The 21,608-nt window shown below is 47.3% G+C and overlaps 1 protein-coding gene across 2 annotated transcripts; it reads left to right on the top strand.

Annotated features, from left to right (window-relative positions):
* Positions 1–10,939: 10,939 nt before the first annotated feature.
* Positions 10,940–11,804, top strand: SOX21 (SRY-box transcription factor 21). Of its 2 annotated transcripts, XM_049853097.1 has the most exons (2): positions 10,940–11,410; positions 11,477–11,804. In XM_049853097.1, exons 1-2 carry the CDS (start codon positions 10,974–10,976, stop codon positions 11,802–11,804), a joined length of 765 nt encoding a protein of 254 aa, XP_049709054.1. In that variant the 5' UTR covers positions 10,940–10,973. The 2 variants fall into 2 exon arrangements, with proteins under 2 accessions (XP_049709054.1, XP_049709053.1); XM_049853096.1 differs by having other exon boundaries at positions 10,940–11,804.
* The last annotated feature ends 9,804 nt before the right edge of the window (positions 11,805–21,608 follow it).

Raw genomic sequence — 21,608 nt, 5'->3', positions numbered from 1 at the left:
GACAGGTCCATAAAGCAAAACGAGACTAAATGGGCACACCAGCCCAGGGGCAAGGGTGAGAAGGCAGGAAGGGGCAGGAAAGCTGATAATGGGGAACTCAAGGTTGAGAAGGGGAGAGTGTTGACATGCCATGGAGTTGGCAACCAAAATCACAAAACAATATGTGTACTAATTGTTTAATGAGAAGCTAGTTTGCTCTGTAAACCTTCATTTAAAGTGCGGTAAAAACAAGTAAGCTAAAAAATCAAATGCATTTTTATTTGTGTAAATTAATAAGTTCCCCCAGCATTAAAAAAAAAGGACTAAATATGAATAAATTATTGAATGCATAAATAACTAAAGAAGAAGGGACAAATCTTCCTTCCAGAAGAATTCCAAATAATATACGTAGAAGCTCCTTCAGGAGGAGGAACTTAATACTGCTTTCCCCTTTAAATATGACTGGATTTAGTGACTCTCTTCCAAAGAATAGAGTTTGGAAAGGGAAAAACAGAAACGTCACAGTGAAGAAGCCTGGCAAACACTACCTTGACCAAGGTTAATATCACCAGTGATAAGTCACGTTGATGGCACGTACCACTGATATGACGTGATGAGAAGGAGATTTCACCTATATGATATTATTCCCTAAAACCATAACCTCAGCCTATAAAAACATAAGGAAAAAAAAATTCAAAGATTGTTAGATTGGATTTTTTTTTTTAATTCAATCGTGTTTTCTAAGAGACATACTAAACAAAAGATATAAAGAAATGTTGGAAATATAAGTATGGGAATATGTAGCATGGGAACACTAACCAAAAAAAGTTGGTGTACCTATATTAATATCAGATAAGGTAGATATTAAGGCAAATTATTAACAGCCTCAAAGAGAGGCACTTTATAATAATAAAGGATCATTTCATTGGTAGGATGTAAAAACTTGAAATTTGTATGTACCCGATAACACGACCTCTAAATATATAAAGGAAATTTGACAGAAGTATAAAAGACAATCAGAAAATCCATAGTTGTACTAGAATTTAACATGTATCTCTCAGTAAATGATAAACAAGTAGACAAAAAAAATTTACAACAATACGATTAGCAACTTTAGTGGTGTACCACAAAACTGTAGAGTACACAGTCTTTTCAGGTACAAACAGGAGCCATAAATTAAAAATATTTGTTAAAACAGATACAAGAAGTAAAATATAAGTACTAAAAATCAGAATAATCACATGGTTATTACGGTAATAAAATATTTAATAAATATATTTCCATTAAAAAATGGCCTTACCAGAAAATTTTATTAAACATTTAAGGAAGAAATAGTACCAATATTACACAAATTATCCCAGGAAAACCAGAAAGAGCAAGCACTTTCACTATATTTTATGATGTCAGCAAAATCTTGGTATTACCACCACCAACACCATAGGAGAAAGGAAAAGTACTGGTCAAACGCAAAGATGCAAAAAAATCTCAAAACAAATAAATAGGGTCCCGAATTATAAAAATGATGATGCATCATGAGCAAGTTGGTTTATTCCAGGAAAGAAGGAAAATCTGTAGCTTAAATTCACCACATGAACAGAATAAAGGAGAAGGCCATATGATTATGTAACAGATATTGAAAAAATACTTAATACAACAGCATATACTTTGTGATTAAAAGCTCTTAGCAAACTAGGAATGGAAAGAAACTTCTTTAATCTGACAAAATGGTCCCACAAGCATGTGAAAGCCCTTAGCAGTAGAGCCTACTTTGACTCATAGCGACCCTATTGGACAGAGTCGAACTGTCCCATAGGGTTTCCAAAGAGGGGATGGTGGATTCGAATTATTGGTTAGCGATCAAGCTCTTAACCACTTCACCACCAGGACTACAAACATGTTACTTAAAGGGAAAATGTTAAAAATTTTGAAATCAAGACAAAGACAAGGATGCACTCTACCCAACTTCTGTTTGGTAACAAACTAAAGATTCCAGACAGTGCAGTAAGGCAAGAAAAAGAAATAGAATTGATAAGGATTAAAAAGGAAGAAAGAAAGCTTTGGATATTTACAGATGACATCATTTTATATGTAGGAATTTCAAAAATACCCACAAATAATTTATTTGAAATTAAAATGATTTTAATAAGGCTCAATTAGTCCAAATCGACTTGACAGCAATGGGTTTTTTTTGTTTTTGTTTTTGGTTCTGTCATAAAGTCAATATACCCAAAATTACTTGTATTTCTATGTTAGTAGCAAACAGTCAGAAAATGAAATTCTTAAAAGTATATTATCTTTAAAAAATATTTACCATCTTAAAACTATGCTGTTTACAATAAAAAAAAATCCAAAAATATATTTATTTAAACCTAGGAATAAAAGATATGTGAGAATTCTACCAGAAAATTGTAAAAGAAATTAAAGAAAAACAAAATAAATGAAGGGATACCAGGTTCATGCAGTAGAAGACTCAAGTTTGTAAAGATGTTGATTTTCCTTAAATTGACGTATAGATTCAAAGGAATCTGAATAAAATCCCACCAGGTTTCAAAAAATATTTGGAATCTGACAATCTGTTCTAAAATATGTATGAAAATGCAAAGGTCAAGAGTAGCCACGATTCTTTTGAAGAAGGTGAAGTATTTTATCTACTAGAATTAAGTAAGTGCAGTATTTGTGCAAAGTCAGAAAAATAAACTTTAAAAAACATATGAACGAAAATAGAGAGCTCAGAAACTCACTCATCCATCAATTTTATTCATGGTGAAGACGGCACTAGTGAGCAGCGTGAAAAGGCACTCTTTTCACGCAATGGTTATAGGAAATTGAGTATGCATATGGGAAGAAAGAAAACCTGGCTTCTATTTCCTACCATACACAAAAATCAATTTCAGTCATGGCTAAATACCTCCTATAAGTCCAACCCTCTCACACATAATAACTGTAAACTCTAGAGAAAATACTTTAAAAATCTCAGAAGGCCTGGAGAAAAGTCATAAGCGAATAAAAAAGGGGAGTCTACGCTTGAACAAAGGGTACAGCACTAGATGAGTTTCCCATTTTTACTGCTTTTGGCCATTACAACAGTGGACGTGAAAGAGAATGTCTATAGCAGCCCATTCATGATAGCTAAAAACTGGAAACACCCTTCCTGGTCATCAACAAAGGAGTAAACAAATTGTGGTATATATTTATACAATGAAATATTAGATGAATAAGCTACAGTGACCTACAATAAAATGGATGAATGCAAGCAATATACTTAAATGAAAAAAGTCACTGAAGATTTTATGCAAAAGTATCATTTATAAAATCTTTTATAAGTTAAAAACAAATGAATGGAAACACCCAAGTGTCCATCAATGGATGAATGGATAAACAAAACGTGGTATAGCATGGGACAGAACGTTATTCAGCCACGCAGAGAAATGAAGTCCTGATACGTGCTAGAACATGGAGGAACCTTGAAAACATTCTGAATGAAATTAATCAGACACAAAATCCAAATTATATGAATTATTTAGAATAGGCAAATGCATAGAGACCACAGTTTCTTCGTAGTTACCAGGGGCTGGTGGGAGGGGGAGACGGGGAGTTATTGTTTAAGGGGCCCTGGGTTTCCAATGGAAACCCTGGTGGCATAGTGGTTAAGTGCTAAGGCTGCTAACCACAGGGTCGGCAGTTCAAATCCGCCAGGCACTCCTTGGAAACTCTATGGGGCAGTTCTACTCTGTCCTAAAGGTCTTATAGGGTCGCTATGAGTCAGAATCGACTGGATGGCACTAGGTGTGGTTCGGTTTTTGGTTTGAGTTTCCGCTAAGGGGAAGGGGAAGAAATGGAGACGGGTGGTGGTGATGCTTGTACAACATAATGAATGTATGTCATGAATTGTACATGCAAAACTGATTGAAACGGCAAACATTTTGTTACGTATGTTTTACAATAAAATTTAAAAAATCATACTTTTCAAGAATGCATATATATGCAATAAAAGTATCTATAGTGTTTTTGTTTTGCTTTAAAGCATGAGAATGAAAATGGTTACCTTGGGTTGGGGGAGGCAAGTGTGGTGGAAAAGCATTTGGTTAGACACAGATTATCAGACTTTATTTCGGGTGGTAGAGTCACAGGTGCTTATTACTTTACTTAATATAACTACATAAATAAAAGTGGGCCATTGATGAACTAATTATGAAGGTGTACTGTAAATCAGGAGCCCTGATTTATAACACAGTGATCACGAGCTTGGCTGCTAACCAAAAACTCGGCCAGTTGGAATTCACCAGCCACTCCTCGGAAACCCTATGGGGCAGTTCTACTTTGTCCTATAGGGTCGCTACAGGGTTACTATGAGTCAGAATTCACTGAACAGCAATGAGTTTGGTTTTCGTTTTATCATAAATCAGGGATTGTGATTAAACCGATTTTGTGTATTTTGGGTCCACAAAAGAAAGGTAGAAAGAGAAGGAGGAGGGAGAGAAGGAGGGAAGGAGCAAGGGAGGAACCAACAATAAAGGCTGAGATTAGATATCATTGTTGGGAGGTTTCTCTTAGCAGCCCTTGGCTATCAGAGAAAGGGTAGAGATTGGGTTTACCCAGGGCTGGTGATTATTCAGTGTTTGCAATGGGAGGCCCACAGGGTGAGGGACAATGGACTGCAGCTGAAACCAAACCCGTGCTGAGGACCTCAGGAACTGGGAAGGACAGGCAGCAGAGCAGCCAGCATGGGGCTTTAGGTGACTCCCTCTGCTAATTGAGAGTGCAGCTGTTATGGCTTTGGAATGGAACGCCTGATTGGTGAGATTGACATTGGGCACTTCCTCATGAGAGGGAGTGAGGTACAAGTGAGTCAGGGAAAGCTTGAGGAAGTAGGTGGAATTAAGAATCTGAGCCAGGAAGGGGGTGAACCTACTACTGGGACTCAAGGTGGTGGTAGTTAAGAACATCAACTTAGTTCAAATTCTGCTTCTGCCACATGCAGTTGTGTGACTTTGAGCAAGTGACTCGTCTGCTCTAAGGCTCGGTACCCGAGTCTGCAAATTGGAGCTGATAGCTCTTACCTCATAGGGTTTTCCTGAAAATTAAGTAAGATAATGTATGCACAAAGTGTGGCATCTTAAGAACTCAATACATGATAGCTACAAAATAAACTGCTAAGCAAATGAGCTCTAAAGTTGATCAATGCTTAGACAGGAAATGATTGGAGTGGGAGGAACAGCAAGTGCTGGGCGGGCCATCTGGGAGCTGGATGGTAGGACAGCCAAGTAGAGTGACTTTCATGAAGCTAGAAGCATGGTTTATCTATTTCGTGCTGAAATATTTAAGGGGACTTCCCCTCTCAAAATCTGTCATAGAATGCCTGGTGATGGAATTTACAAGTAACCCCATCATAGCAGAACCCAAGTCCCCTGACCTAAAAACTGGTTGGAAGGGTTTGTCATTAGGCAGGGCACATGTTAACTCCCCAACGCTCTGCATTCATTTCTCTGCTCTTGTTCAAGGCTAGCTCCCTCTCCCTTAGTAAAGCACTTATCCTAGGAGAAGGGCATTTTATTCTCAGAAAAGCTCTTCATTGACTTTATGGGAATCTTGTCTGTCTTGCATTATTTGTATTGTCTTTCTTTTCCTTGGGTTTTTTTGGGGGGAGGTGGGGCAATGGGGGGGTGCTGTTTTTTGGTTTTCTTGCTCTGTCCTGTAAGTAAAGCTCCATTTGGAAATGCCACACCGCCTGAGCACAGCCAGGGGGAAATGAAGGAAGAGGCTCTCTATGATGCATCTGGATATTCCCACTTTCTAAGGGGCAGAATGCTCCATAGAAGCAAGGATGGTGAGACTTCATCTCACATACTTTGAACATGTTATCAGGAGGGACCAAGTCCCTGGATGAAGACATCATGCTTGGTAAAGTAAAGGGTCAGCAAAAAAGAGGAAGACCCTCAATGAGATGGACTGACACGGTGGCTGCAATGATGGGCTCAAACATAACAATGATTGTGAGAATGGCGCAGGATTAGGCAGTGTTTTGTTCTGTTGTACATAGGGTCGCTATGAGTCAGAACCCACTCGAGGGCACCTAACAACGACAAGGGGCAGGGACAATGAGAATAAAGGGATAGAAGACAAAAAAAAGATGAACATTTAGGAGTAAGTGCTGAAGGGCCAATTTTGCAGCTGTTCACTCCTGCCATGACTGCTTAACGCAAAGGGTCTTCTCCTCCTAGGATTTTATATGGACCATGCGTTTGTTTACTTGGGATTTTTCTCCTTATGAAGGCTGATAGGAGTGGAGCTGATAGAAGTGGGGTGGAGAGCTAGAGGGTAATTTTGCCTAGGGTTGGCCTTTGTCACAGTTTCCTCATTTCCTCCTTAACAGGACAAACAGGCTGTGTTACCTTTCTATGCAGGTATGAAAGCTTAGGAATTCTTTCTTTGCACTTACTTAATAGATCCCCAAAGGTCTCTAACTACAGCAGCCTGCTCTCAGTATTCCACGTGTGATTACCTGTCATGCACTTGGCCTTTCAACTTTGAAGGCATCGCCTTTACTGCCCAAACACTTCCATCTGGTCACCTCCAAACCCATTGGTTTGCTTTTTTTTTGCTATGGTTTATCACTTCCAAGTTTCTAGAAAAACACAAGTGAGCCATCTGGGTGGAAATCTAATGAGGGGAGAGGAGACTGAAAAAAAAAGGTGGAGCAAAATGATTTACTCCACTCTGATCCCTTTTCTTCTCTGGGTCCCAAACACTCCCCTTCTTTTATGGGAGAGAAAGAGAAAGTCGGTCAGTCTGTCGCTGCCAAGGTATTTCTTCATTCCCCAACAACCTCATTGCTGCCTCCTAGTGAAAATTTTAGAATTGAAAAAAGACAACACACTAGGGAGAATCTAAGGGGAAAAAAGTGGAAACCGAATTTGCACAGGCCCACAAGCTTTTTATGACAGCGTCTCTGTTTCTGATTAGGTATATTTGTGATCACAGATATTACTGTGGCCACAGGAAAAGCGCAGGTCCCATACAGACTATACTGAACAAATTACACTGTTCCCTAGGCGTTCACAATCAAGAGTTGACAATATAAAGCCCATCCAGCTTATAAATCCACCTCAAATTATGTTTCCTTCACTTATTCACTCACACAGACTATTCTATTTCCTTTCTATGTCCTGGTATTTTTCATATCTAAGGTCAAATAACCAACAAGAACAAAAATATAACATTCTACTCAATTCGAACATAGATCTGGAGAAACTAAAAGTGAATTTACATTTTGGTACAAATGAAGGAGAATGGCTTAAAATTTACTTTGTTAAAAGCTCAGCTACACACATCCAGGCACAGAAGTGTGAAGCTTGTTTACTAACAGGAACGCCACACCACCTGCCTTTAACACATGGCTTCTTATGAGGCTCTTTCCCTGGTTGTGAAGGGTTTAGGCCAAGAGAACTGATCCCCTAATAACTGAAATTGAACCTCAAATCTCTCCTACCTTAAAATGCATGAAATTTTATTTGGCAAATAGACAAACAAGCATACAAATGGCCTATTTTCTTTTTATGACACCTATATTTTTGCACAATACAACATTCAAGGGCTTAAGAACCTTCAAATTTGGTTCATTTAATGTCACTAAACAGGCAATATTATATAGTGTGCATTGGAAAAACAGACCCAAGGGCCCTTCTGTATTTTATTTTTATAAGATATTATTGTACATATGGGTATACATTTCAATGGTATATACAAACATTTCTTTCCATGCTAATGATTTATTGCAGTAGACTTTTAAACTAAAATTTGAAAATAGTATAAATTGATTTATTTCACCAATATAAAATACTTTTTCTAAATACTTGTCACTTTGTATGTGACGAGATAATTTTCACGAGACTCAACTTCATTCACAATGTTTAATGAGTTTTTCCGTAGCTTCTGTCCCCACGCTTACATTCTTTGCGCAACAGTGTGTAATACTTTTGTCTCAAACCTATTATAAGAGTTAGCATCTTTAAGGCTTAAGGATGATAATTTTGTAGTTTATCATCCCAAAACAATATAGGTAATATTCTAGTCTGCGTAATTACGCAAGCATCTCAACATTGCCCCACCCAGAGTCTATGAATGGCAGACTGTCTTTACAGAGCCTGCAAACATGGTTCTAGAGGAATCAGTGCAGTACCTGCAGCACATATGGGCATAAATGATACAAAATGAACATTTGTAAATAGGACATCTGAAGGAAAAAAATGATCTCCCATGCAGGTCATCGCTGGGTCACGTTTCTATATGCTACTGCAACAAACAAAATTAGCCAACAATCACTGTTCTGTTATTAAAATGAGCCCACCCCATCTTACTTTTAAATGAATCTGATGGCCTAAAACAGGTCTTATTTAAAGTTCATAACTACAATCGTGTGTGTGTGTGTGTGTGCGTGTGTAACATAAATTTCAGGAAAGACTTAGAGAGAAGTATTTATAGGAGTTCCTACTTGCACACACCACATGGCTAGGTCAAGTCTATACTGCCAAAGAAACCAAGCAAGTTTTCTCTGAAGGACAGGCCAACTGGCGAACAAACCTCCAGACAGATCGTGTTATAATGCGCTGCAGCACACCCAGAAGTGAGCCAAATACGCAAGCAAGAGTATGCTGCCTGATTCTGCATCGTGTCAATTATACAGAAAAAACTGCTCTAACTAAAGGAGAAAATTGTGCTTAACAGCTTTAAAATAGTCTGTGAGCGTAGAGTAATATGTTTTACCTTCCCCTTTCAGAAAAACGTCTCCATACTTACTGATTTTTAAACATCTTTGTTCTATCTGTGCATTTAAGTGAGATACTGTACGTTAACTGTACCTTAAAGAGAGATCAGCATATAGATGGCTCTGACGACCAGGTTTTAAAAAAAAAAAAAAAAAGCCATTTTTTAAAGAGCTTCATAGAAAGCCAAGGGTGCCTACTGTCAGCCTGGGCTAGTTCCTTTTAAAGAAGGTTGTCAAGAGCGCGCGCCGTCCCTCCTCAGTTATTTTTTCACTCCACTACCTCTGACTGCTTGCATCACCAGCGCAAGAAAATACGGGAAGCATCTGTTGCAAGTAACATCTGGACCCCAATTAGAACCGGTACTTTCTTGCTGAGAAAAGCCTCAAATATTTTCAAGGGTGCGTCCCCCCTTCCCCAGTTTTAACCCTCTTTCTCCGGAGTTCGAAAGGCTCTTCTCTTCATGCGCGGTTCCTTCTTTCTCCGTGCAGAGGTTCCCAGAGCCGCGACCAGTGCAGCGCCAGGCCGGCCACGGTAGCTGCGGATGACACCAAGGGTTGCCAACGCCAAACAGTGCGCAGACTCCGCGGCGCGCTCCGGGCTCTGCACTCGCCTAAACCTGCTCTCAAATGAAAAGCGGTGGGAGGAGGAGTATGGGGGGGAAGGGGGCGGCAATGGGGAACCTGTTTAATTCGACGTCCTGGTGGTGTAGGTCCCTCCTCCCTACCCGAGTCCTGGGCTCCACCTCCTCCGCATGCCCCCAGATATACACACTCTCAGCCGCGGCTGGACATGCACACCCAGCGCCGGCTCCGAGCTCGTGCACACGCAGGTATCGACACTCACCTGAGCCTTCGCAGAAGACTCCTGACCCCTCCAGGAGAGGCGGAGTGGTGGCCTGGCGCCGGGAAGGGGCCCACCCTGCTGCGGAAGTGGGGGAAACGGGAGCAGCCCCAGCGCGGACCTGAGAACTGAGGTGATGGTGCGTTTTCCTTAAATCCCCTCCTCCAGGATCTCGGCTCCCTCGCCTGCTCTGCTCTGACCTGAGAAAGGAAGAGAGAGGGGCCCCGGCTGCGACGCACACGCGGGCGCAGGCTCCGAGGAGAGTGCGCCGAGAGGGGCGCGGCGGCGCCGGCGCAGGAAACTTGAGCGAAGTTAGTTGCAAGTGTCGGGTGGCGGCCGAGAAGAGCGACGGGGGTAAGCGGCGGGTCCCCGAGCCGCTGCGCGGCGCCCAGCCAGCGTCGCCTTCCACGCTGGGCGCGCTCCGGAAAGCCTGGAGCCCAAGTCGCCCCGCTTGCCTGGAGGGGCTCGGAGAGAGCAGGGCCAGCATGTCCCGGGGGACGGCGAGCCGTGGCGCCTCGGGGAACCGAGAGAATTGTCTCTGAGGCCCTAGGATTCCAGGCTTGCTCAAGCTTCATCTAACCTCGGTCCTCGCCCCTCCTGCCCAGCTGCTGGCGAGGAAGACCCGCAAGGGGGGTGCCAGGGGCGCGGACAGCCCCCCCCCACCAAATACCCTCCCGATTGGGGGTTCCCTTCAGCCCGCCTTGCCCCGAGCCAAGACCTGCTAGTGCCGCAGTATTTGTATTTAAATCTCTTGCTGCGCTGTGTTCCCCGAGCGCGCCGGACCCTCCTCCGCCTCCCCCGCCTCCTCCTCCCGGGTCACCTCGCCTCCTCCCCCACCCCCATCTGCTACTGTCAAATGAGAAAGTCACCCAGGAGAACCCAAACACTCCAGCAGCGGAGAGCCCCCTTTGGCACTTGGCAGCACGCGGCGGCGGGCTTCTCGGCTCAACTTTGTGGCGCCTCGGCCGCGCAACTTTCGGAGCTGCTTTGCATTTCGGAGAGAAGAGACAGAGGAGGGGGAAGCTCTGCTGAGCGGCGGCTACCTGCAGGGAGTTCGCGAGCAAAGCCAACCGGAGAGGAAGGACAAAAAGAAAGCAAAGTGAAAACTGCCACCTCGGGGTACGGGCACTGCCGAGAAGTTATCCCGAGGATTTTCCCGAGCGCTTGGCCGGGGAGACGAGGGCGGCCGGGGCGCCGCACGGCCCGGGGCTGGTCCCCACTTCCCTCCTCCCGGGCAGGAGCGACGCCGGGGTCAGGAGGGGCGCGAAGTGGGACGCGGCGAGCGCGGGCGGGCCGAGCGGGTCCCCGCGGGCAGCCAACATTGATTTCCTCCGGGCGGAGGGCGAGGGCCCGGGCGGCGGCGGGCTGCAGCCGCGGCACGGCGAGAGCATGTCCAAGCCGGTGGACCACGTCAAGCGGCCCATGAACGCCTTCATGGTGTGGTCGCGGGCTCAGCGGCGCAAGATGGCCCAGGAGAACCCCAAGATGCACAACTCGGAGATCAGCAAGCGCCTGGGCGCCGAGTGGAAGCTGCTCACGGAGTCGGAGAAGCGGCCGTTCATCGACGAGGCGAAGCGCCTGCGCGCCATGCACATGAAGGAGCACCCCGACTACAAGTACCGGCCGCGGCGCAAGCCCAAGACGCTGCTCAAGAAGGACAAGTTCGCCTTCCCCGTGCCCTACGGCCTGGGCGGCGTGGCAGACGCCGAGCACCCGGCGCTCAAGGCGGGCGCGGGGCTGCACGCGGGCGCGGGCGCCGGCCTGGTGCCCGAGTCGCTGCTCGCCAACCCCGAGAAGGCAGCCGCCGCCGCCGCCGCCGCCGCCGCGCGCGTCTTCTTCCCGCAGTCGGCCGCCGCCGCCGCCGCCGCCGCCGCCGCCGCCGCCGCGGGCAGCCCGTACTCGCTGCTGGACCTGGGCTCCAAGATGGCAGAGATCTCGTCGTCGTCGTCCGGGCTCCCGTACGCGTCCCCGCTGGCCTACCCGAGCGCCGGCGCCGGCGCCTTCCACGGCGCGGCGGCGGCGGCTGCAGCGGCGGCGGCGGCCGCCGGGGGGCACACGCACTCGCACCCCAGCCCGGGCAACCCGGGCTACATGATCCCCTGCAGCTGCAGCGCGTGGCCCAGCCCCGGGCTGCAGCCGCCGCTCGCCTACATCCTGCTGCCCGGCATGGGCAAGCCGCAGCTGGACCCCTACCCCGCGGCCTACGCCGCCGCTCTATGACCCCGCGGGCCCGCCTGGCGAGGACCGCTGTGAATGCGCGTGCGTTTGTGTAGGTACGAGCTCTCCGGCCTCCCCGCGCGCCCTCCCGCCACGGGCCCCGTTTGTGTGTACATAAGAGGTATAGGTGCCAGGCCGAGGCAGCGATGCAGGTGGGTGCGCGAGGGGCCGAGCGCGCGTGTGACTTCACAGGATCATTTCAGACCCGCGCTAAAGGCAGCCAACTTTAAGGGCCGTGGTGTCCGACAGCAGTTGGGGTCGCTTTGCACATCGAAACCTGTTGCGTTTTTGCCCACAGAGATTGAAGGGTAACTTTTTGACATATGGGGCTTTCTAGTTTTGTTTGCTGGAGGTTTTACTGTCGGTTTTATTTTCATTTTCTCATCTTTCCTTCCCTTCCTCCCGCCCCCCTCCGGTCTGTGTTGCATGCACTGTTCAAATGTTAGGTCTGAATTTGCTGGCACGAAGGAAAAGTTGATCTGTGTCATTAGTTACTGGAAGCGGGGTGGCTCTGAGCAACTTGGCTCCCCGTTTGTATTATGTGAACTTTTTAGATCTCTGTTCTCTCAAGCAGAACCCCCAGACCAGATCCATTCTTGACCAGTGACCGGCTCCAATCTGGCCTTTGTATGTGAGATGATCACGGCTTCTTTTTGTTTATCACGCCGTATGCAAATCAGAGCAAAAGCTCTTTCTGGAGAGTAAGAAACGCAAACAAATATGTGAGATGCAAAGTTGACGATTGGATTTTCTCCTTTTTTTTTTTTTTAACTAGGATTCTCTCTGAGTGCACTCTCTCGGATTTCTGACACAGTTTACAAAAAGGGAAAAGGCACTAGGTTCCTCTGTTCTCCTAAGGCGAGTTCACCGTAAGACTGTAAATGTGTACATGTCAGTGAAAACATTTGAGGCTTTGAAAATGTGTTCCTTGCGTGCCCTAAATTTGAGTCGCTTTTGGACTCAAAAGCATTTTGAGCAAACGTCAAAGTTAACTTTTAAAAATTGCGGGACTATTTCAGCATCGCAATATTACCTAAGATTAAATCAGACTTTTTTGTCTGAGTGGTAATTATATATTTATTATTTAGCAAACCCGAAAGAAAGAAAAACAATTGTTTTGACAGATGTCTCTCATTTTCAGCTAGCATTTCCCCCCCAACCTTAACCTTTTAAATGTGTTTTGGAGTTCCCTCCCCAATTAGCGTCGTTTTTTTTTCTATCACCTGCAATTCATTTGCAAATTATGATAAAACACATTTTAGGAAAAGAACTTTCCTCAATTATAGCTTTTTTTTGTTTCTTTTTAAATGTATATATTTTGACTAATGTTTGTGAATGAAGTCGGCTAACATGTGTTTAGTTTCATTTTGGCTTTATGTAATATAAAGTTTTTAAAAAGTTTAAGTATCGGTTTTAACTTTTATGTGTAAATGGTTTTCTTGTGTGATCTTCTAATTTAATATTAGACGTCTAAACTATATCTGTAAATTAGAATCTGACTATCACTCTGTTCATTTTTTTTGAACAAAGAGTTTAAATAAAGCCTGAACCAGGGAAAAGAGAAAATCCTCTATTTCGTGTTGAGTTCCTAACAAGATTTTTATCTGAATTGCCCCTACGTGCCTGGTCTAGGTGAAGTGAAAGATATCCCCCAAAGGCAGCCTTTGTTTCACTTTTGAATAGATTTACTAGGAAATCTAAATCAAGCCATTGTTATTCAGAGCCAAAAACCTGATTTATCACATTTTTAATCGTGAATAGGAAAGAAGATAAAAAAAAAAAAAACCCAAGTAGTTGTATTATCTTTTTTAAAAAAGGCATTCATGAACCAGTAGAACAGAGCCTTTGAAAACTTCCAGACTGGTCGAAGCTTTTCACCAGTTTCCAGTAACATCTGAAGAGGGGAAAGTTGCCTGACCACTTTATCTTGTTAGTATGAGAGCCCCACACTTCAATCAGTGTAATTTGTTCACGTATCTTCAGGGTATTCCTTATTTACACCTTACGGTTTTATATGGAAGTGTAATCACCGTTAAGGACAGTGTACAACTTTTGGCCTCTTTATGGCTTTATTCTCTCATGCTAATAGCATTAAAATTGAAGTATAATAAATACTAATGAATGGGCTTGTATTTCCAGGGCTAGGCAGTTTCAGCTGCAGAAAGGTTTAAAGTCATAAAGGATTTTAACTTTAGAAAATATAAGGCACCTCGGAGGATATCAAAGAAAAAAGATTAAATGTAGGGAGATCTCTTCCCCATCTAGATGGAAATTCTCTTGGCTCAAATTGTCATAAACTAGTTTCCTCATTGGCAGGGACGTCTCTTGAACTGCACATCTTTATAAGCGACCAAAATCTTTAAAGTCATTGTTTTCCCCCCAATGGAATAATATTTTAAAAACCATGAAAAGTTTTGGAAATGTGAGAAATAGGTTCTGCTGGTTTGACCCTGATTCACTAATTAAAACGATCCCTCTCCTGTTATTCCCCGAGCTCAGTGCAATATTATAAGTTAATTCATATGGTTCTGAGCGATTATGCAAAACTAATTTGGACTGTCCAGGGGTAATTATCCCTGACACGGTTAATTAAATCCTTTCAAGCCTTCGTCTTTCCCTTTGTAGTAGCCCATCACTTCTCAACACGGAACTTCCTGCGGCTCGCTGGAAATCACCCGGGCCCTAAATCTTACTTACCTCCCGGAGCCTTCCAGCTCGGCCCCACCGGCCCGAAGGTTCCCCGCCCCTCCCGCCCCCTCCTCTTTCCCCAAAGATCAGCGCGTTCCGGGAGACAGGCTCCGGAGTGTTGAGGAATGAGAAGAGCACTGGGAAGATGGGCAAGAGGATAGATAGGATGCTGGGGGTGAGCACACAGGGGTCAGGTCGCCAGCAGATTGTGTATGTTTGAGGATGTCCAAAGGTCCCAAAGACTCGATTATCACCAACTCTGAGGCCATTGGTCTTGTAACAAGTTGACGGGCTTTGCGCCTCGAGGAAGCCTCTGTTAGACTAGAGCTCTGTGGCGTGGAGAAAGGTCCCGATTGCTGGGGGTGGGCTGGAAGGGTCTGAAAGTGAGACACAAATGCAGAGCTGAGACCAGCAGAGAGTCTTTGAGATGCCTTCCTTCCCTCCTTCCTTCCTCCCTCCCTGCTCCCTTCCCTCTCTTCCTTCTTTTCTTCCTACCTGCTTTCCTATTTACCGTCCTACCTACCTTCCTACCTTCCCACCTTCCTTCTTTGTCTTCCTTTTTTGTTTCTTTTTAAGGTTTAAACAAGCCACTTTTCTTTGGTAGTTACGGTTGCCTAAAAGCTTTAAACAAGCCTCGAGTTGCCTTTGAGCTCTGTGCAAACAGGTGGAATCGTTCTGCTTAAGCCATAAGGACGGGTGCTGCGGTCCAAGGGGCTGGCTGCGGGGTGCAGTGGAGCCGGCCGGGATTGTTACTTCGTGTGACAATATGACAATACCCCCCTCCCTCCCCCCAGAACTGCGCGGCTCCCTCTGTCGCGCCCAGGCTGGGGCTGCCCAGGCAACGGGCGCAGAAGCTGGAGAGCAGATTCGCCCGGCTTCCCGCAGCCAGAGATGGGGACCCGCGCGCCAGCCAATCAGAGCGCGGCTTGGCGGGCGCCCCGGACCGGCCAAGTTACCCGCAAGTCGCTGGTCCCCAGTGTCCGCGGCCTTCTGGCGCCCAGAGCCCAGCCGAGGCGCAGAGGGTACCGCGCAAACTTTATTAATCTCTCCCCGGTTCTTCCTCCCTCAGCCTAGTGCACCTCAAAGGTCAGCCCTCTTCTTTAAAAGACTGATATTATTAATTCACCGACAATCCCCCCCACCTTTTCTTTTTCTCTCTTGCAGGGGGAAAAAAAAAAGGGAAATAGTGAAAAGAGCTTTTTTTTAATTTTTTTTTTTTTTTTGTCCTTCAGTGGGAGCGTTTAGACAGTCGAGGAGGTTTTGTCCGGGAACAAAACGCAGGGTTGGGAGGTTTTGTGAGAGTGTTGTTTGTTGAAGTGGAGCTAAGAAAAAGCGGCGGCTTTCTCCTCATTGTGAAGAAACCAATCAGTGGTATTTGGAAAACTGTTAGCATTGTGCACTTCTTCTGTGTCCATTGTGAGGCGTTTCTTTTCACAAGGTTTTTTTTTCAGCCGATCCAGCTGGCCGGAATGAATAGCGGTGCAATGTGTACACGCTTTGTCCCTGCGGCCTTCAAGTAGCCCTCACTGAATAGACTAAGTTGACACTGCGTGACAGTGAAACAACATAATAAAAAATACATGAGTCCCTGAATAGGAGCAGGCGCATAAATAAATAAAATGGGTGACCAAAACTGGATAAACTGAATGACAAAACGGTGAAAGGGGAACAAAAAGATATTTAACACGCTAGATTAGCATTAGAATGCGATCTACAAGGCAGAACAATTGATGAATAGGTTTACCGGCCAAGAAAGAAATGGACTAAATGCCCTTTGAATAGATATGCTTTTTGCAAGGGCTGAATGGGAAAAGGTAAAGATGAAGCTATGCAAATGAGCGGGGGAACTTTTTTATATGTATTCTTTAAACACACACACCCTGCGGGAAGAATGCCGCCTCGGGATGTTTATAGAAGCAATAATTGCCACTGTTAGCATTGTCTGCAGCAGAGAGAAATTGAACAGGTCGGGATCATATAAGGTGGCAGTAATTATTCTTCTAATTAATGGTCCTTCGCTACTTGAAAAAGAGGGAAAAAGGCAGGCAGAAGTAGAAGTTATGCTGAGGTTGTGTCTCCTTGTGCCGGTTCGCCCAGCGCTGGCATCTGTGGGGGGCAACGAGTCCCGCGATTCCAAGATACCTGTTGATCTTAAAGCTTTCCTGGGAGCTAACGTCGGCTCAGGTTTGGGGCCTGATTTCCATTAAGCTGCATTTTTTGAGAGTCTGACACGGTGTTGGCACATAGTAGGTGCTCAATAAATATTTGTGAAATGAATGAATGTACGGCCTCCTTACTGAGGTGGAAGTGGAGGGAAAGTCGCCTCTGGCCTTCCGCCCCTCCCCCATCCCCACAACTAGCCTAGAGGTCGAGGGTCGCCACCACCTTGCCTGGGGTCTTGCCTTCAGCCTACAGGCCGCTGGAAACGACGTGAAGAGCGAAGTGGCGACGAGCAGCTACTGCGCCCGTCTCCTATTCCATCCCGTTCTACACCGCCAAAGTCACCCCAAAGCTGGGGGGACGGAGGGGTTGTGAGGAAGCCCCAGCCGGCTGCTTACAAGCACCCTACCCACCCCCCTTAAAGAATTAGAATATATTTAAAGCTTGGCTCTTTAACTCGAGTTTCCCCCGTTGGCTTCCCGCTCCCCTTTCCCCCTTGACTACTTGTCCTTGACTGAACCCGATGGAACAGGGAACCTCCTGGCAGAATTGCCCGCGGGAGGCAGGGCGCGAACCCGTGGGGATCTGGGGCGGTCGGGCCCCCGGCCCTGCCTAGAGGGCGGGCGTGCGTAGGGGCCTTGGCAGCCAACTAAGAATTGTTTTATTTTCGGAGGTTCACCGCCAGGCTGTCACTGTCAACGCAGTCCCTAACTTAAGGGAATGTTGCAGACCCTAGACTGCCCAGCTGACAGGTCCCTGCGAAAGCGCGGAGCCGCCTAGGGAGTCCTGGACCCAGGTCGCTGGAACCGTCCGACCTCCCCGACGGCTGGCGGGAAACCGGGTTTTGAGAAGCCGGAACAACCGCTTTTGAGTGATTGTAGCAAATGGGGCGGGGGGGCACCACCCTAAACTCTCAACGCAGTGTTTTGTTTAGAAGCAATTGAGTCCAACCAAGTGAACGGGCCCCAGCGGAAGCCTTGAATATTTTAAAGTGTAACAGGAAGCTTCCCTGTTTCAGCTTCACTTAAAACGTGCAAATAAATTCCTAGAAATTGACAGATCTGAAAAACATGCAAGAGCCCTGTCCAGATACACCTGTTGGGAGTTGCTTTGAGAAAATAAAACTCAGAGTGATTCGGCGTGATGGGTATTTGTGGGGAAGCAGCGACCTGTTGGATTGGGTTCCCCAGTTCAAGGTGGCCTCCAGGCCTTAGGCGATGGCCTCGTGGCCGAGCTGGGAAGTGGCACCCGAAAGGCTAGGAGGTCGCTTGGCCTTAGCCTTTGTGAGCGCCCCTCTCCGCCCCAGCCCCTCGCAGCATGCTTTGTCACGTAGACTCTGTCACCCTTGCAGCGGCCGCCCCATCATTCACACTTGACTGGAGGAAATAAAATCGGCTTTGGCTTTTTCATTCCTTTTGAAGATGTCTCCACCTGATTTCTACCTCCTTTGGGCTCCTCACTTGTTGGGGTGGGGGGTGTTATTTAGGGACTTTTTGACAAACAGAAGTTTGGGCACTAATTGTAAACACCTCCTTGCTCCCCTTGAATGTATTTATTATCATATTAGCAGAGGACTTAAGAGACACACACGGCCTATTACTCATTTCCAGCCTCTGGGCAAAGAATTCTATTGAGATCGACCAGTAAAACTAGATTTCTTAAGGGAAATTACTGAGGACGTCTTCAGACTCTCTTCACGGAATGATATTACTGGAATGTCAACTTCATTTGAGCACCCTCTCCCACCCCCCACCCCACCCCCATTTTATATCGGGATCACCCCAAGGTAATTAGGCATTTGCAGAAAGCTTGAAATCCCCAAAAGGAAAGCCCAGCCTAGGATAACAGAGACCGAGTGAGGCTTTTCAGATAGGCTGGCTGTACTGGGGCCACCTTTTCATGAAGTCAGTCCTGGAGAGACGTTTGTCTGCAGAGGAGAAACTACGTTTAAATGACTCTCCTGAATTCAGGGATGCAAGGAGGGGGAAGAACAAGCTACCTAGAGTATCTCCACCTCGCAGGTGGATAAGTGGCAGGTCTGCCACCAATATGCAGAGTCCGGCGGGGAGCGAATCTGCCCTCTCCAGGGTCCCCCCGCAGAGACTGACTGCCAGAGTTCAGCCGAGCCCTTAGAGCTTCTCCCGTTTGCCCTCCGGTTATTTATCTTCCCAAAGCTCGCGCGAGTATACGCGCGCGCGCACACACACATACCGAATTTGGAGCGGACTCCGGTTTATTTATCACCACGTGGTAAACTCCGGGCTTGGAAGCCCTAGGCGAAATTCCAGCAGACTAGAGATCTGAGGGACCCGGCGGGCAGGAGGGGCCGGGGAAATTGTGTGGGATTGGGACGGCGCGCTCACGCGGTAATTCTGCACTACAAACATTTGTGCGCGCCCTCCCTCCTTCCCTTCCACTTAGCTGAATTTTTGGTAAAGGTGTTTGTTTTAAATTGAATTATCCGAAGGGTTGCCCGGAAGACCTCCCTCTGCCTGCGTGGACTGGCTCAGTGAGAGGACGCACATAGAACGTGGCAGAGGAGATGGAGGATCTCGTTAGGGGGCACTGGAAAGTGGGCGCTGGAAGGAAAGAAGGGAGAATAGGAAAAATTAAAAGAAGGAAACCGACGAGGCAAAGAACAGGTCAGCGGTCAGCGGTAGTGCTGACCGAGGCTCTCAGGTTCGCCTGGAGAAGGCGCTGCCAAGGACAAATGAGCGCCAGGACCCGTCGTACAGCTGGACAATCGAAGACTCCAGATCTCCCGACCTCCCTTCTCCCCCGCAACCCTGACCTCTCAGTAGGCTCCTGCCCCTTCAACCCCAACTGGGGAAAGGACTGGCCCGGTGGGCGGAGGAGGCGCGTGGGAGGCGATGAGCACTCTGACCCTGGCGGGATCCTCGTGGAGAGAAGGAGTCCCTTATCGCGGAAGGGTCCTGAAAGGGCTCCAGCCCGGGCATGCCTACCCCTGGGCTGCAGCCACATTAGAAAGAGGTGTCTCTGAAGTTGGGAGCAGCCTCCCCTCAATGCATTTAACCCCTGAGGACCTACAGTGGGAGCAGGTTTCGTTCCTGAGGGCCGATTCATCAAAAGTAAGTGACAATTACGATAGGACTTTAGAACAGGGGTCTAGTTCTAAAGTTCTCAAGTGAGAACTCTGAAACTGAAGCTTCTTTCCTTCCGGGAAATCTGCCCCTGATAGACCGTTGGGACAATTTGGGGGCTTAGTCCCAGCTCCAGAGGTGAGGCGAGAGACTGGGCTGTAACGAAGTCCCTCAGCGTAACCGCCCCTAACCACGCGCTGCGAAGACGCGGCCTGGCTTGGAGAGGAGGCTGACGGGACAAAGGCGCCCACTGCTTCGCCCCAGACCAAGGCTTCCCTACGCTGCTAGAGACCGGTTGCTGTTCTTCTTTTTCAGGGATTTGGTTTTTCTCCTGCAAACCTAGACTCCAGTAAGCAGTTAGAGCGACTGATATGTATTCAAACCCAGCTGTTGAAGGCCGTGTGAATAATCATGATTCCATGGAGGCGCCCCTGTCGCTCCCTTTCGTCTTTTCTGGGATGCGGGGAGTTGGAGCAGCCGAGCCTCTCGGTCCTGAAACCCTGAGCCAGCGCTGAGCTTCCCTGCGTCCCCACACCCACAGACACTCCTACCTGGGTGCCCAAGCTCAGGACTGATGGATGGCACAGATCCGTGTGCATTCATTCCCCAGGGCCTTCGGACACAGTTTCCTTTCTTTCTAGAAAGCTGCCTCGGCTTCCTGTTGCTGCAGACTTTGGGCACCTGGAGGTGTGTTCTACCCACTGGCCAAGTTTTGGGTGAGGATTACGCAGCACGTGTCTGAGCATGCATCAGGATGGAGGTCGCAACCCACCTGCAGGAAAGAAAACCTGGAGGGCGAATTCGAGTGAGGGGGCCCGCTCAAAGAAGGTGTTTGTTTGTGATACCTGTGGCCAGATGGGCCCCTGGGGTGAAATAATTACCCACCGTCTACACTTCCAAACCCCTTCCTACCTCCCGCTTGGAAAAGCCGTGCTCGTGACTGTCTCTCTGGAGCCACAGCATCTTTGTCTTTGGAAACTCTGAGAAGCGGCAAAGCTAAGTGTTCATGAAACCTGGGCGGCTTCATCACCTGCACCCCGTCCATGGTCTTGAAGTCTTTCTGTCTGTCTTTCTCCTCTCATGCACACTTGCGCAGGTCTGGATGAGGGGCCTGGGCCGGGACTGAATAGGATGCCTGCGACCCCAGCCCAGACCCAGGATTCAGCCAGGAAGCCCAAGGCTTAGCGCTCCATGGCCGGACCCTCCGGGACTTCCTTGGGAACCAGGTCTTGGTTGGTCTTGCCTTCCTCAAGTCTCAGACTCCCGCAGCTGCTAAGCACCCAATGTCCCAAGTGCAAACCAGGGCTCCACCTTTGCCCCCACCTTGAGTCTAAGTAATGCTGGCTCGCGGCGCCCTGGCAGAGAAGCGTCGGGCGAGCAGCCAGCGTGGGCAGGTGGGAAGCACTGCGAGAAAGATACCGGACCGAGACCGTCGTTCCGGTGGGTGGGATGGGGGGGGGAGCTCCGCCCCCGGCCAGCGCGCTCCTTGGAGGTTTTTTTTTTTTTTTTTTTTCCACTAGTTTTTGAGTGAGGCCACGAGAACGCAGCCCACGAGATTGGTAGGGTAGAGAGTCGCCTTCCTGCTAAAGCTCTGGGGCCGAGATCAAGCCCAAGTTCGTATCCAAATCTCTCAACCAGAAGCTTTTGAGAAAAGTGTCCCGGGAAGTAGATGGCTTGTCAGCCGCTATGGTTGTGGAACATCCATCTGCCCGCTCTCCCCTTACAAGGTCCTGGGCCACCTCCTCCAGTGAGTTCCAATCACCTTTATTGAATGCGAAGGCCGTTGTCATCCACGACTGGTAGCTCCTTCTCCACCAGGATAGGGGCAGGTGGTTCTGGAAGCTTAGGTAGGACAAGC

The sequence above is a fragment of the Elephas maximus genome, chromosome 14, assembly GCF_024166365.1.
Source record: "Elephas maximus indicus isolate mEleMax1 chromosome 14, mEleMax1 primary haplotype, whole genome shotgun sequence".
NCBI classification, from domain to species: domain Eukaryota; kingdom Metazoa; phylum Chordata; class Mammalia; order Proboscidea; family Elephantidae; genus Elephas; species Elephas maximus.
Note: the sequence above shows the minus strand (reverse complement) of the source record. Positions and strands in the feature narration are given on the sequence as shown.